The 16,430-nt window shown below is 50.9% G+C and overlaps 2 protein-coding genes across 2 annotated transcripts in view; one reads left to right on the top strand and one right to left on the bottom strand.

The window, feature by feature from the left end:
- The first annotated feature begins 2,396 nt into the window (after positions 1 to 2,396).
- On the top strand, positions 2,397 to 9,727 carry Rrp7a (ribosomal RNA processing 7 homolog A). Its single transcript, XM_032918582.1, has 7 exons — positions 2,397 to 2,492; positions 3,185 to 3,327; positions 5,298 to 5,423; positions 5,995 to 6,112; positions 6,882 to 6,979; positions 7,555 to 7,753; positions 8,501 to 9,727. Exons 1-7 carry the CDS (start codon positions 2,420 to 2,422, stop codon positions 8,584 to 8,586), a joined length of 843 nt encoding a protein of 280 aa, XP_032774473.1. The 5' UTR covers positions 2,397 to 2,419; the 3' UTR covers positions 8,587 to 9,727.
- The window catches only part of Serhl2 (serine hydrolase like 2), a 21,562-nt gene continuing 13,975 nt past the window's right edge, over positions 8,844 to 16,430 (bottom strand). Inside the window, exons 9-12 of the mRNA XM_032890842.1 lie at positions 14,438 to 14,472; positions 11,051 to 11,133; positions 9,916 to 10,012; positions 8,844 to 9,266 (exon numbers count right to left, since the gene is read on the bottom strand). Coding sequence (XP_032746733.1) covers positions 9,144 to 9,266; positions 9,916 to 10,012; positions 11,051 to 11,133; positions 14,438 to 14,472 — 338 coding nt within the window. The 3' untranslated portion in view covers positions 8,844 to 9,143. The remainder of the gene's footprint in view (positions 9,267 to 9,915; positions 10,013 to 11,050; positions 11,134 to 14,437; positions 14,473 to 16,430) is intronic.

Here is a 16,430-nt window from a genome sequence, read left to right as displayed (position 1 = left end):
CTTTGAGCTGTAACGTCTTTTTTTATTGCTTTTATTATATCTATTGGGTGCGTGTGCATTTCATGATCCATGTGTGGTAGTCAGGGGTCAACCTGAGGGGATCGGGAGTCCATTCTCTCCTTCCACCATATGGGTTCTGTGATTGAAACTCAGTTTATCAGGCTCAAGAGTAAACACCTTTACCTACTAAGCCATCTTGTTGACTCTGGGCTGTTCCCCCCACACACACCTCTATCCCTGTGTACGTGTGTTTGTGTGTGCGTGCATGTGTGTGTGTGCCTGTATACACTCAGGTGCACAAGTGTATGGGCATACTTGATGCCTGAAGAGAACCTATAGAATTGGAGTTACAGTTGTGAGCTGCCTTGTAGGTGTTGGGAATCCTAGCACTGATCCTTTGGAAGAACAGCCAGTGAATGGTCTTCCCCACTGAATCACTCTCCAGCCTCAGTAAATTATTAACTGACCCTCTTAAGCTCAAATGTTATACACTTCCAATACACAGTGTCACAGAATGCACATTCCCATTCCAAAAGGAAGGAAAGGAATGGGGGTAATTGGGCCAAAGGGAGGCCAAAGCCCTGCGATACCAACACCAAACCCTGTGGCTCCGTGTGCACTGATGGAGACTTCAGTTCCCAACAGTTTAGAGAGCTCTGCCCCTCCAGCTTTGCTCTCTGCAACAACTCCCTGCTGGTTCCACTTCTTGCATGTAGCTTTCTGTCAAATATCCATCTTCTGACATCTCCACCGTCTGGGAGTGGAGTCTCTAATGCAGCCCAGACTTCACCATAGCAGTTACGCTGTGCGATGGCCTTGCCTCAGTCCAGCTTTGTCACATACACCAGTACCCCATGAATGACACTGCTACCTCTGGCCAGCTTGATGGGACCCCGGCCCCTCCCAGCACAGTAGCAGTCGCTTCTGTGTGGAAGCTAGTAAACTTTTGGGCAGTTGCTTTCTGGAAGCAGGAGATGACTTTCTTTCCTAGCAGGGAGTTATACAACCTCTTTCAGCACATGACTGGGCTGCAGCATGAGGCTTCTCAAGCCGTTCCTCTCCAAGTACTATTCTATCCCCATCAACAAATAACTACTTTTCTAATGCCATAGATCACCTATACACTGTAAAGTATTCCTGCGAGTTTAGGTTCTCCAGAGCAAGACACCAGCTCCCTTGTTCCTGCACACCAGGCCTCACACCTACTTTTACGTCAACTTCACACAAGCTAGTTATCTGAAGGGGGGGAACCTCAACTGAGTCTTAATAAGTGATTGATTGGGGGGAGGTCCAGCCCATTGTGGTTGGGGCCATCCCTGAGCTGGTGGTCCTGGGTTCTGTAAGAGAGCAGGCTGAGCAAGCCAGTAAGCAGCACCCCTCCTTGGCCTCTGCATCAGCTCCTGCCTCCAGGTTCCCGACCTACTTGAATTCCTGCCCTCACTGCTTCTGGTGAACTATTACATGAAACTGTAACCCTCCCCCCACCAAGTTGCTTTTAGTTGTAACCCTACCATGCCCAGCTGGAAAAAGTTTTTTTGGCCTCACTTCAGTTTGTACATTAAAAAAATCCGTCAGGCACGGTGATGTGTGGTGGTGTCCACCATAATCCCAGCACTGGAGGAGACAGAGGCAAACAGATCTCCTTTGAGATTGAACCCAGCCTAGTCTACATAGCTAGCCTCAGGCCAGCCCAGGTTACACTGTGAAATCCTGGCTCAAAGCACGCACACATTTTCTTGTGTGAGAGAGCTTGTATCATAGGAATATGTGGAGGTCAAAGGGTAACTTGCCGAAGACTGTTCTCTCTCCCATTTTCCACCGGTGTAATTCAGGATGTTAGGCTTGGTAGCAAGTACTCTTTGTTGGCCAAAGGCTTGGCAGCATGGCTCAGGCTGGTCAGTCCCTTGCTCTCTCAACTAAAGAACTGACTATGACAAATCTCTGCTCAAAATCCCACAGTTGCACCACGATTCAAACAATGCTATTAAAAAAAATTGTTGGGTTGGGGATTTAGCTCAGTGGTAGAGCACTTGCCTAGCAAGCGCAAGGCCCTGGGTTCGGTCCCCAGCTCCGAAAAAAAGAAAAAAAAATTGTTTGTGTTATATGAGTGTGCCTGTGCACCACGTGTATACTGCGCCCACACAGGCCGGAAGAGGGCGTCAGGTCTTCCTAGAACTGGGGGTTACCGACAATTGTGAATGATCCGAAGCGAACTCCTCTAGAAGAGCAGCCATCGCTCCAGCCTCTACTTCCCAATTGGACTAGGAAGGCTAAATCTTGGGGCTGGGCAAGATCCGGAAGGCGGGCCTGGGACTGAGAAGGCGGAGCCCCGCCTGACGCCGTCGTCCTGGAAACGCGACCGCCCCGGAAGACGGAAGACGGATCGCTCCCAGCGATCTCTGCGCTCGCAGTCGGCAAGATGGTGTCACGCAGGAAGAAACAGAAGGCTGGCGGCCACGAGGGGAGCGTACCGAGCCCACCGGGGTATTCAGGTGAGGGCCAGGGACCGACCACTTTGCCGGGAGGTGGCCTACGGGTGACAGAGGCCCTGGCAGCTCCTCTGGTGTCGGGGTGCAGGACCCCGCCGCTCCGACTCTGAGAGCTGATTCCGCGGGCGTTCCTCCGAGAGGCCTGGGGCTTGGGCGCGTTTCCTTCAGACGGTGCCTGGAGCCCTATAGCCCAGCGAGCAGCTTCATGGTCCTCAGAAGCTACTTACCCGCTGATATGCCGGTGTCTCGTTCTTCAACAAGCGCTTCCTGAGTGAAGGCCGCAGCTGTATCCCTCCCAACCCCGAGATTCGCATCCCACTGCTGTAGACTAACTGGGAAGGTGGGGCTAGGTCGGCATGAGGGGTCGGGGAACGTTATCCCCAAAGGAAGAATGGGTGGAGGGAAGAGGGTTAGTACGCCAAACAGAGAAGCCCGTGCTAGAGGCTGATGGTGTTAGACAGCGGATACTCCAAGAACACAACTCTCGAGCCAGGCCGCTAGCTCACTGTGTCCGCTCCCTCAGCCTTCTGCCGTGATTATCCGGGTACATTTCTCTCCAGCTCCCCGTGGATGAATGGACAAACAGGCGGGCAGATGGAGCTAGAAAGGGACAAAGAGAATGGAACTTGGGTGGCATAGACACTGACTTCCTCTCAGGGTACCCCAAACTCTGCTGCACTCGTTTCCCCTGTTAGCTGTTCCAGTCAAGTTCTCAAAAAAGCAGCAGACTTCTCATTACCTCTACATGAGACAGCACAGAGTTCGCCAAGGCACCCAGTCCACGTGGCCTGCCAATCGGACCCTTTTTATCCTCAATGTGCCCCCATACTGCACACAGGTAAGAGTCTGGTTGGAGACCACTGGGTTGTGTGTGAATGGTGGGTTGTGTGTGAATGGGGGCTTGCCACGGGCCTTACGGAATCCTGGCGGTCAGATGGAAACTCCAACAAAACCTCAGTGGAGGATATTGAAAGACTGGAACCTTCAGAATTAAAATACTTTTCCTCCCCCTTCTAGACAGGTTCTCCCTCCCCCTAGGCTGTCAGGAACTCACTAGATCGCTCATGCTGGCCTCCAACTTGCTGTACTTCCACACCGTCTCCATCTTGACTCATTACAGTTAGTTATGAGTGGTCACACCTGGCTTGGAAATTAATTATCCTTCCAACTGTTTGTTTGCTAGTTTTTCTTTTTTTTTTAAAGACAAGTCTAACAAAACTCACTGCAGATCTATCTAGACATCCTTATTAGTTTCTCACAGAAAGCATTACATTTGTAGCTTTGTTTGAGGCAGGGCCTCTTGTAGCATGAGCTGGCTTTCTACTCACTATGTAGGTGAGGCTGGCCTTGAACTCGTGATCCTTCTGCCTTTACCTCAAATTCTGGCATTATGTGTGTACTATGACTTTAATCCCAGCATTAAGAAGCAGAGGCAAGTGGATCTCTGAGTTTGAGGCCAGCCTGGTCTACAGAGTGAGTTCCAGGACAATGAGAGCTACACAGAGAAACAAACAAAAATCTCAAAAAATTGTTTAAAAGTTTATTTTATATATATTATTTTTAAATATAATATTTATTATACATTATAATAAGTATATATAATATTTAATTTTATATAGAATATAATATTTAATTTCATATATATTATTTTATATATATTTAATACTTGCTGTATTGGAGATAGAGCCCAGGGCATTTCCAAAGTAGGCCAGCTCTCTGCATTCTCAGACTTGTATTGTTATGTAAATTACAGAAGAGAAATGATTCGCTAAGTGTGAGATAATTCTCCCCTCCCATTTCCCTTTTTTAAAATTTATTTCTCGGGGTTGGGGATTTAGCTCAGTGGTAGAGCGCTTGCCTAGCAAACGCAAGGCCCTGGGTTCAGTCCCCAGCTCCGAAAAAAAAGAAAAGGAAAAAAAAATTTATTTCTCGATCTCCTAATGTAGTAGCCCTGGCTATCCTGGAAGTCACTGTGTAGTCCAGGCTGGTCTCGAACTTATAGATATCCACACACACACAGAGACACACACATCCCATGAGTGCTGGAATTTCAGCTATGTATCACCGTGCCTGGTGGGGTGAATTATTTTTTAGAGAAATGTTAGAGCTAGGGATGTGGTTTGGTGGCAGAGTGCTGCCCTGGTTCAGTCCCCAGGGCCACATATATCATATTTGGAGGCAGGCGGATCAGAAGTTCAAGGCTAGGGCTGGAGAGATGGCTCAGCGGTTAAGAGCACAGTTAAGTAGCCTCTTCCAGAGGTGCTGAGTTCAATTCCCAACAACCGCATGGTGGTTCACAGCCGCCCATAATGGGATCTGATGCCCTCTCTGGCCTGCAGGTGTACATGCAGGCAGAGTAAATCCTATACATAAATAAATACATCTTAAAATTTGATAGTATGTTGGCCTGGCGCCAAAAGAAAAAAAAAAATAGTTCAAGGCCCATTTTGGGTGCAGACTGAGTTCATTGTCAGCCTGGACAACAGGTTGGAGAGAAGGGCTGAGCCATCCACTTGTGCCTGTCAAAGGCTGAGCACATCTGTGTAGTCAACGCAGACCCAAGAAGTAACCTCCTACTCTTTGTGACACTGCCATGATTAGCAGACTTGGGTGGTAAGGCTTAATTGCTTGTCATATGAGAGTGCTTACCTTCGGGACACCTGCCTCCATGCTGTCGTGGGAGCTGGTCACTGTGAGGCCCCTGGGTATCGTAGGTCTGGGCTCCCAGGCCTTTGGGTTGTAATGGGTGTCGGGAGGCTCTAAGGGGCCTGTGGGTGCTCACATTCTGCTTCCCTGTGACCCTGGTAGGAGAGCCTGTCTCGATGCCTGTCCTCATGTGGCACCATCAAGACAGTAGAACTGCAGGAGAAGCCTGACCTTGCCGAGAGCCCCAAGGAGCCGAAGTCACAGTTTTTTCATCCCAAGCCGGTGCCGGTAGGCCACCCAGTAACACACACTAGGTTCCATGGAGTAGGGGCAGGGGCTGGGGTCTGGGTAGGCTTTCAGAGGACCACTCCCTGTAGCAGTCCCTGTAATGTGTGGTTAGGAGGCTGTAAGTGATGGCTTATGATTCTCTCAGACGTGCCATATTCTTTGACTTCCTCCTCACCTCTGCTCTGCAGTCCCCCAGGGCTCATTTCCCATGTTAGAAGATTCCTCCTCGGGACAAGTGCCTGGCTATAGGATCCCTGCTCCTGTCCCCTCTCCCCAGGTCTCCCATGTGACCTGATGTACAAGGCAGTCGGACTCTGAGTTTGTGCCTTGTCTGTTTATAACCTGCCCTACCCTGGGGTGAGCCTGCTTTTTACTGAGTCCTCAGGAGTCTCTCCTCTGGGGAAGAGCTAGATGTCCCAGCAACAGTTGACTAGCTAGGGGCATGGCTGTCCCTCCCTCACACTCTGGGATGATAGATGAACTGCCTAGTACCACGTCCCCTAGTTCCGGGCAGGTGTGGGGAACCTTGTACCACAAGTGGGAAGGCTCTACACAGTCTCTCTCCCTCCAGGGCTTTCAGGTAGCTTATGTGGTGTTCCAGAAGCCAGGTGGAGTGTCAGCTGCTTTGAACCTGAAGGGCCCATTGCTGGTTTCTACAGAGAGTCACCCTGTGAAGAACGGGATTCACAGTCAGTACCTGCTGGCTCTGTCCAGTGTTTCTTCCCTGGGCCTTGGGTTGGTGAGAGACAGGTTTTCTGGGGGCCAGCATCTGTAAATGCCACAAGCTGCGTCTCCCTCTTCCTAAGGGCCTGGGCCGGCAGAACTGTTTCTGAGATCAGCAATAGCCCGAGGCATCAGCACCAGGCAAGGGGGCCTTAGCCCAGCAGCTGCTGCTAGAACCTTCCTATCGCATCCACCTGGGCCCTAAGTCCCTGGGCATCAGGGGCCTCTGCAAAGGGATCCCAGCCTACTGGCCTTATCTGGGTGGATCCTTAATATCCACTCTTGGCCAGTCACTTCCTGGGGAGTGTTCTATAACAGCTGTAGCGATAGCAAGCAGCGGGCATTGAATCGGTGCACACAGGAAGCCAGGCTGGTTTGGCACAGGAAGGGTTTGGAGAAGACGAGGGTTGGGGGGGTGTCTCACTCTTGAGTTTGCTTTTTTTTTTTTTTTTTTTTTTTTTTTCTTTAAAGAGTTTATTTTATGTGTATGAGTGCTTTGCCTGCATGCTTGTATGAACAACACATGTATGTCTGCTGTCTAAGGAAGTCTCATATGACTGGAGCTGTAGATGGTTGTGAGCTGCCATGCTGAAGCTTGGAACTAAACCTGGGTCCTTTGCAACTGCAGCAAGGGCTTGTGTCAGCTGAGCTCTCTGGTCCACTTTCAGCAGGCTTAAACAGCACATGATGCTTCCCCAGCACAGCCTACATTATACCCTGTCCCCTCCCCCTCAGAGTGGATCAGTGACTATGAAGATTCCGTGCTGGACCCTGAGGCCCTGAGGCTCGAAGTAGACACGTTCATGGAGGCCTATGACAAGAAGATAGCTGAGGTAGGGCTTCAGCAGGGCTCCTGGCTATCACTTGTGTGGCCACAGGACCATGCTTTATATTGTAGCACCGTGCCTGTGAGGAAACCGTTCCGTGGTGGTGGTGGCGGCGGCCTACCCTTTGCCACGAGGAGTGCAGGCTTCTGGGTTTGCTTGCTGAAAGCTGAGCTACCGGCTGGGTGGTGTGGGTTCCCAGCAGTCTGTAGGTGAAGGTCTACAGGTGAAAGAAGCATCCTTTTATTATTTATTTGTTTTTAAAGATTTATTACATATCTTGTAGCTGTCTCAGACACACCAGAAGAGGGCATCAGATCCCATTACAAATGGCTGTGAGCCACCATGTGGTTGCTGGGAATTGAACTCAGGACCTCTGGAAGAGCAGTCAGTGCTCTTAACCGCTGAGCCATCTCTCCAGCCCCGAAAGAAGCATCCTTGATGTCTGTTCTCCAACCCTTACTGTGGGGGCTGTTCTGGCCAGCAGACACTGTGTACCCAAGGGAGGAGGCAGTGGGCCTCTAGCCAGTCAGGGACATCCTCCTGCTGCAGAGCCTTGCCTGTCAACAGCTTCTTCCATACAGGAGGAGACTAAGGCCAAGGAGGAGGAGGGAGTCCCTGATGAGGAGGGCTGGGTGAAGGTCACCCGCCGGGGCCGCAGGCCTGTGCTCCCTCGGACAGAAGCAGCCAGCCTGCGAGTTCTCGAGAAGGAGAAACGGAAGCGCGCCCGAAAGGAGCTGCTCAACTTCTACGCCTGGCAGCACCGCGAGACCAAGATGGAGCGTAAGACACACCTGAGGGCACCCACACACATCCGGGGCAGGGAGCTGGGTGTCCTCAGTCACATCCTCCATGTCCTTATGTTCCCCAGAGATGGCATTTGCCCAGTGACAGCACTGGGGTATGGGCTTCACCTCCAGATCCCCAGAGTGCCTTGGCAGGAATCTGCCAGCCCCTAGCCAGACACCATCAGACTGTGGAGTGCTGAGGGACCTGAGGGGTGGGGACACTTGTGTGTTCCACCAGGGAGAAGTCTCGGTGCTACCAGTGAGCATCCTGCTCCTAGGACATTTTCCCTGTTGGTCCGATCCTCTCCTGAGCATGGAGTGGACTCCTTAAGACCCCAGCCTTTGTTGGCACCGACACTTGCCTCCCTGTCTCTCCCACACGTCCCTGTTCTAGACCCCAAGCTGCACGTCACCTGAGCAGCCTCTGTCCATCCTCCCTCCTTAGAGTTCTAGATGCCGCCTCTCTGACCTGAGTCACTCGGTTAATTCGCTGAATTCTGGAGCCCCCTACTCCAAGGCCACACATCTAGGGAAAGCTGCCCTGAGCCTCCTTGTTCTCTGGGCCTCTCATCTCCCACCTCAGTCCTCTAGAGGGCTGTAAATGCCCAGTTCTGTTTCCTTGCAAGATCCTGACTTTGACCCAGGGCACTGCAGGAATAGGGGACCTAGAAGGGAACCCTGAGTGGGACAGCCTGCAGCTCCTGCATACTTGTGTGATCCACCTTGTGTCCCTCACCCCCAGATTTAGCACAGCTGCGAAAGAAGTTCGAGGAAGACAAGCAGAGGATTGAACTGATGCGTGCCCAGCGCAAATTCCGGCCCTACTGAGCTGTTCTGGCCATGGCCACTGGAGAGCAGGCCTGGTTCCCCAGGGACCATGTTCTGGGAAGAAGATACCAGACCAGGGAGTAGCTGTTTCCCACAGTCCTATCTCTGCACCCACACAGGCTAGAAGTGAAGGGCAGGGCTGCTTGGATTTGGCCTTCACACAGCTGCCTCTGCCCTCTCCTGCCTGTAAAACACTCCCGGGACCATGCTTGCCCTCCATGAAGCCCCTGCTGGCATCAGCCACTTGGAACACAGTAAAGGTGGGAGATGATTTTATTTCCACACAGCTGGTAAGGGGCTCCAGAAGCCTCTGAGCCCAGAGGACCAGCCCTCAGCCCTGCTTCCATAACACCAGCTCACCAAGCTTACCCAACACCCCAGTCCCCTTCTCAAAATCACAGATAAGACCAGCATCTTTCCCCTACCCCCTAGCTCTGCTGTAGAATTCTCTGCTGCCTCTCCTGGTCTTCAAGCCCCATGCCCACCCCCACCAATTTTGTGGGATGAGGGCGCTTATGATGTGGAGGCAGCTGGGAAGTGTGAACAAGATTCCAGAGCTACAGCCTGGAAGGGGTTGTCCTCGGTGGGCCCTGTAGGAAGGAGCGGATGATGTCAGCCACGATCTGGGGCTTGTTCATGTGGATGTAGTGATTGCCTGGGATTTCCACAAACTGGAACCGCTGGAGAAAGGGGACAGGTGGTGAGACACTGCCCCACTGCCCCCAGGAGTGTCAGAGGCAACCTCTGACTGGCCCTTGTCTGGTCATAGTACCCTGGGGACTCAGGCTGTCAAGGGGACGTAGGCATCTGAGCTATGAAGCTACTGTATATATTAAACCAGGGCAGCGATAGTCGGGGTCACTGCCCTCAAAGAAAGGCTACTGCAGGAGCTTGCCCAATAGGAGAGCCCTCTCCCACCCCCACTTTGTGATAGCATCAAACTGTGTAGAGATCTGGGCCTAGATTCTAGGTTCTAAGTGGTAAAGACCACGAAGGGCCAAGGACCCACATAGGCCTCCCCTACTCTGTAGCCATAACACTTGTCAGTGCATGGTCCCGGGAGCAGTAGAGGAGGTGCACCTCAGAATTAAGCCGGGCCCGGGGTTAGGTGGAGACAATAAACAGAATCCTGCCACCAAAAGCTGTCTCTCCAGATCTGACTCCATGTTCCATGTGTCTGGGGACTGGCCACAGAGGGACACGACCTGCCGGCTACTTGGATCTGGAGTGTGCCAACCCAGGAGATCCAAAGGAATTGAGGGGCTGTATGAAGTGGGGTTCAGAGCAGATACATGCCCAACCCATCAGCTTGCTGGCCACACAGCTTACCTCCTTTAGGGTGGATCGTAGCATGTCCAGCATGAGGAGGAAGGACTCCTTATTCAAATCGTTCTCCCGTCTCACATCGTAGTACCCGTCCAGTGCTCTGGGCAGCGAGAAGTTGGGATGCCCGCTAGCTCTGTGTCTTGATAGCCCCTCTGCCTTGCCTGGGTCTCAGGCCCTGAAGAGGCCAAGCCTAGGCTGCCCCCTAGATTTCCTTCAGCTGTACCCTTGAGCCTACTCATCCGGTACCAGCTTTCTCTTAGCGCTGGTAGCAGGCTAGCCCAAACTGAATGGCTGCTGAAGGTGGCTCGCAGTGCTAGGGAAGGGCCGGGATCTCAAGGCCAGGCTTTCACTTAAAACAAAGCCTATTGAGATGGAATGAATTTGTACAACCACCTCACAACCCCACCCCACCCCCATTAGAGGATGCTATCTACAGCCTACTCAGATTTGCCCAGCCTTGCCATGCTTGCCCCAGTGCTGAGTTACAGATGTGAGCCATCATGCCCAGCCAGTTCCATGGTTTTGAGTTCAGAAATTTCAGCAAATGCTTTGATGTATGAAAGCATTAACATGTCCTCAGACTTCACAATGAGTTGAAAGTTCTAAGAAAATCATCGAGCATCCTAGCCCAGCCACTGGTGAGCATCAGACTTGGCCCAGATTTCCTGGCTTCGGCTGCGGTGCCAAGCACCGTGGGAAGGACTAGTTAGATCACCTATGCTGCCAGCCCAGGAAGAGTTCCTGGATGTGTAGACAGTCCTGCCGTGACCCACTGGTCATTGCGGTTAATTTGGCCAGTCTGGCTAGGGGTGTGCACAGAGGACAGTCTTTCCCAAGAGAGTAGGCCTTATTAACGGGCCCCCAGGATTGCCTGTGCAGTTCTACAAAGCACAGCCTGCTCTCTCAGCATGAGGACACGGAATTGGTCACCACAAGACAGGGGTCCCCAGAGACCAGCTGAGTCATGGTGCCATCCTTACCCTGTCCCCTACTCCCAGGCACCTGCGGACAAAGATGTTTCCAGGAAAGGCTGACTGAGCAGTGGTGTCACACTGGGAGAACTGGACACTTTGTGCCAGGCTCCTCCCTAGAGCTTCCTGGTGTCTGGGTCTGTCAGGGGTGCTGGGTCTAGACTCACTTGATTATTAACACGCTGGCCTGCAGCCTCCTCAAAGAGTGCATAGTCAGCTCCTTGCCCACGAAGTCAAAGCTGTACTGTGGCTGCAGGGACAAAACCAGGGTGACTCTTGCCATGAAGCCCTGTGAGCTCCTGCAGGCAGGGTAACTAGGCCAGCTGGGCCACCGGTCCCAGGAGGCCAATGTCCACCAATTCATTACTCAAAGCCTCTGGTCTTCCATCCACCAAAGTCCTGCCCACCCCCAACCCCCAAGCCATTTTTCCCTCTTGTTGGGATCATAGCCACTCAGCCAGAGTCCACTCACAGAACCCCTTACAGTGGGTGTGGCTGTTGGTGGAGGCAGAGAAGCAGTGGAGGTTACTTCAGGACTCTCAGGGCTGTGGTGTCCCCTGCAGACCCTTCCCAGAGCACAGTCCAGCTTCCAGCTCTGGACTGCGCCAAGTGGAGCCCGTTCCTCTGAGACCACTTCCACATCAAACTATGTTCTGGACCACATCGCAGTGAGCCCGCCAGACCTGTGTCTCCACCTAGCTCTGCCTGCTCTGTCCTTGCTGTTTAGCATGTAGTGGCCAACATGGAGGCCTCCAGTCCCACGCAGCTACGGACGGGTACTGTAGGTGTGATGTGTATGCTAGAATCAGGAGACTTTGTAGGGGAAATTATGTAGTAAGTAAAATACAAGATGTAGTTATAGTGGACTGAGGATGTAGGTCAGTGGTAGACAGCACTGGGTCCTAGTATCTGATACCCAGTCTCATAAAAATTCACTCCTGGGCTGGAGAGATGGCTCAGCGATTAAAAGCACTGACTGCTCTTCCAGAGGTCCTGAGTTGAATTCCCAGCAAGCACATAATGGCTCACAACCATCTGTAATGGGATCTGATGCCCTCTTCTGGTGTGTCTGAAGACAGCAACTGGGTACTCACATACATACATATAATAAAATCTTTAAAAAGAACAAAAAGAAAAAAAAAACAAAGTAAACCCAACAACAACAAGAAAAACAATAGGGCATGTGTGTGACAGTCCCATAATCTCCGCTGTCAAGAGGCAGGAATAGGTAGACAGTTGGAATTTGCTGGCCAGCCAGCTTAACCCATTGGAAAAGTTCCAGACCATCTCAAAATACAATATTAATAAGTGTGAGGACGGTAGCGGAGAAACACCGCCGAAGGTCGTCCTCTGACCCCCACATGCACACGTACATCATACCTGTGCGCTCACACAGACACGACAGACAGTCCTCGTCTGCTGCTCAGACTAAAATCACCACGAGAACGTTCCCAAAAGCAGAGTCCCACATTACCTACCTACGAGGCCTCACATCTCAGGTATGACAAGGCTCGGGGGGCTGCCTCCCAGAGAGTGCAGGCTACACAGTGGCTTCACTGGTGTGGGGGATGGAGTGGGGTGCAGCTGAGGCGGGGAGGCTCTGACCCCGGCCACAGCCAACAGTGAACAGGAGGTGGCAGCATCGAGCAAGCTGGCGCCTGGGCCTTGTCCTCCAGCCCCCCTCCTTTTCCTCAGGAACTGGGGTTATCTGGCTCAAGGGTACGATCAGGCCTAAAACTTCATTTTAAGTTGGTCCCAAGGCAAGGATTAAAGGCCATCACCTCCACTCATGCCTGCGGATGTGAAGCTCTTTGGAGTTTCTGAGGCAGCTTATTCCACCACAAAAGCCTTTGTGGGCTGGCCACACTGGGGACCTTGCCTGTCCCCTTTTGTCAGCTGCCTCTCTCCCTCAACCTCCCTTAGCTTCTTCCAATTTCATCTCCTGGCCCACTTTTATTTTTTTTTAAAGTAATAAAACAGACAGCAAGGTCAAACTGAACGGCCAGCCCTGAAGCCTTTTGCAGAGGACACAGGGTGTAGGACCCAGACCCAGGTTGGGAGCCCTGCTATTGCCCCAGATTCATGGGGTCCTCCGGGGAGAATCTCTCTGATCTCCAGTGCCACAGCTATGTTGCTCTCCTGGCTCTCTCTTCACTTCATATCTGCGAGGGGCTTCCTTTAGCAAGGGTACGGGGCAACATGAAGTCCTGAGACAAGGGTCTATGTCCATGTTTATACACGTGTACAAGAAGACATTTGGAGGGGGAGAGTCCACGATCTATATCCACATGTATGAGAAGATGGGAGAGAGAGAGGAATCTGGAGATGTAGCTCAATGGTATAACACTTGTCTAGCATGTGCAAGTCCTTGGGTTCAATTCCCAGTACGTGTGTGTGTGTGTGTGTGTGTGTGTGTGTGTGTGTGTGTGTGAGAGAGAGAGAGGGGGGGGGGGAGAGAGAGACAGAGACAGAGACAGACAGACAGAGAGACAGACAGACCAGGGTGAAGTCAGCACCTCCTGCAACATTGGTGGGGACATAAACTAGTTTGGCCTCTGTGAACAACAGTTCAGCAATTTCTCAAAAGATCAGTCACACGTTACCACGGACTGCAGCATTCTCTTCTGGCATAGCCAAGCACCGGCAGCAAAGACTCAGACACTTGCACCTCATGTTACAGCTGCATCGTTCTCAATTGCCAAAGCGCGAAACCCTGATGCCCATCAGCAGAGGAATGGATGTAGGAAATGTGGTGCCGTGGGTAGCACGCTTGCTGACAGAGGCTGATCTCTCTGTGACACCCGTGGTGGAAGGGGCGATTCCCACAAGTTGTTCTCGGATTGCCACACAAGATTCCCTATCCCTACCCCCCAAACACACAGACACAAATAAATGTTAAAAGATGTTTAAAGAAAAATGGTGGACCAAGCTGGCCTCAACGCACAGGTTGCTTCTGCCTCCACGTGCTGGCCTTAAAGATAACCACAGCGGAGTAGTTCGTATTGAGCCTTACGGAGAAGTAACCTAGAGGTGTGTTTCAACATGAAAGGTTCTGGAAGGTATGAAGATTGACAACTGTTGGTGACAGTTATACAAAACAATATATTTAATACCAACCAGCAGTTTACTTACAGGCAGCTTAAACAGGGATTGTATTTTTTTTTTTTAATGTATGTGAGTACACTTTCGCTCTCTTTAGACACACATTGGATCCCATGACGGATGGTTGTGAGCCACAATGTGGTTGCTGGGATTTGAACTCAGGACCTCTAGAAGAGCAGTCAGTGCTCTTAATCACTGAGCCATCTCTCCAGCCCCAGGGATTGTATCTTGTGTCTATAGTATGTTATACATATAATTTTAAAACTACTTTTAAAAAAAAACACCATCTGGGGCTGGGGATTTAGCTCAGTGGTAGAGCGCTTACCTAGGAAGGCAAGGCCCTGAGTTCGGTCCCCAGCTCCGAAAAAAAAGAACCAAAAAAAAAAAAAAAAAAAAAAAAAAAAAAAAAAAACACCATAGACCAAAGGAAGCCAAAAGACAGTGACGCTTACCCAAGAGAGCCTCTGGTCCCTGTTCAGCACCAAACCTGGAGAAAAAGCACAGTGGGTCACATGTCATAGGAAGGACTCATTCGGCTGCTCAGAGAAGTCCCAGTCTTCACACAGGGCTCATCTGGGCTCGTGAGAGCCACCCTGATGTCAGCCAGCCCTGGACTCCCTGGGATTCTTCCAGAGCAGAGTTTGGCCAAAGCTGCCCACATCTCCCCAGACCCTAAGGGACAGCACAGGATGATAGAGACAAAGTTTTCTCTCCTTCCTTCCCGTTTTGCTTTTTTAGATAGATCTCACTATGTGGCCCTTGATGGCCTGGAACTCACTATGTAGACCAGACTGGCCTCGATTCACAGAGATTTGCTGGGATCAAAGACTCGTGCTACCACTCTGGGCTCCACCTCTCCTCCCAGAGAAAGAAACTGTTTGGACCTTTAACACCAAGAAATAGTGAGTAATTGAGAACTATGGCATTCCTTGTCAGAGGAGTAGAAAGGCCTGGATGTGGTCATTTTAACCATCTGACATGGTCCTGCCATGGATGATGGGCAACTCCTTTCATCTAGGAAGGCTAACCCATGCCTTCCTGGGCCACATCTATGACTCCTGGAAAACTGTGTACAGGAGTGTCGGGCTGGGACTGAACAGCCTCAACTGCCCTGTGGGAACACACAAGCCTCAGGAACCTCCAAGCACTGGCAGGGGATGGAAAAATCAACTCTGTGGGACCTGCTGCTAGAGAGAAACAGGGAGGGCTGCAGGTGTCGCAGTACAAGAAGGAGGACTTCCAGAAGTCTGTCAGCTGCCTTGTGCACAGCCACCAGAGAAAAGGGGACGTCAGATGTGAGCACCTTCTGCAAATGGGCTGAGTACCCAGCGTGATGAATGGATAAATGTGAATATCAACCTTCACCAGTATTAAAATCAAAGAAGCAAATGACTCAGATTGCAAAATCCATCAAACAGACACAGGTCCAGTGCAATACCACAGTTCTGAACTCAAGAACAAACCACTCCAGGAGAAGTTAAGACAGAAGTGACAACTGCAGGACAGGAGTTTACAATTCTGTGTCCCCAACGTGGGAGAGTTGGTAAAATTGAGATTAAGCCAAGAACTGCTAAGAGACAGGGCAGCCAGTGCTCTTGACCACTGAGCCATCTCTCCAGCCCCAACTCCCTTTAATGTCCCTTTAGTTCTGGTCAAAGTCACATGGGGGTTCTTTGATTTTTTTTGTGGTTTATTTGGCAGAGGAGGCTGGCTTCAAACTTACAAAGACCCGCCTGCCTTTGCCTTCTGAGTGCTGGGTTTAAATGTTGTGCCACCGATGCCCAGAGCCCTCAACTAAATCTCCTTTTCCTCTCTGCTGGGCTGGAATCACGACCTTCGGGATGCTCGGCCTACACACCAGACCTTACAGGTTTACTCCTTATAAGTGACCTTGTTTTTATGTGTTTTTGTTTTGAGACAAGGTTTCTCTGTGCATCCCTGCTCATCCTCGAGCAAGCTGGTCTCAAACTCGGAGATCCACCAGCCTCTGCCTCCTGAGTGCTGGGACTAAAGTTGTGCACCACCACCACCTAGCGTGTTTTAAAGATTTATTTATGTATTTATTTTTGAGACCGGTTGCACTGTGTAGCCTTTGCTGGCCTGGATTTGTTTTGTAGATGAGGCCTCAACCTCACAGAGATCCACCTGCTTCTGCCTCTTTGAGGATTAAAGGTGTGGACTCAGGTCTTTTTAAGTAGTGATAGCAAGAAGACTAAGACCGGTGACAAAGTTTAAAAGGGGGGCAAAAGAACACTGGCTGTTCTAAAGAGGCCAGGTTCAATCCCCGGAATCCTAATAATCTGTAACTCAATTCCAAAGGCCCAATGTACTCCTCCTTTGAGGTCTGATACTCAGAGACAGAAGCAAGCAAGATACCATACATAGAAAATAAAACAAATTTAAGTTCTTAAAAAGCAAAAAAGAAAGGAAGGAAGGAAGAGAAAG

Source organism: Rattus rattus, chromosome 1, assembly GCF_011064425.1.
Source record: "Rattus rattus isolate New Zealand chromosome 1, Rrattus_CSIRO_v1, whole genome shotgun sequence".
Lineage (NCBI taxonomy): Eukaryota > Metazoa > Chordata > Mammalia > Rodentia > Muridae > Rattus > Rattus rattus.
This window is presented reverse-complemented; position numbering and strand designations above follow the sequence as displayed.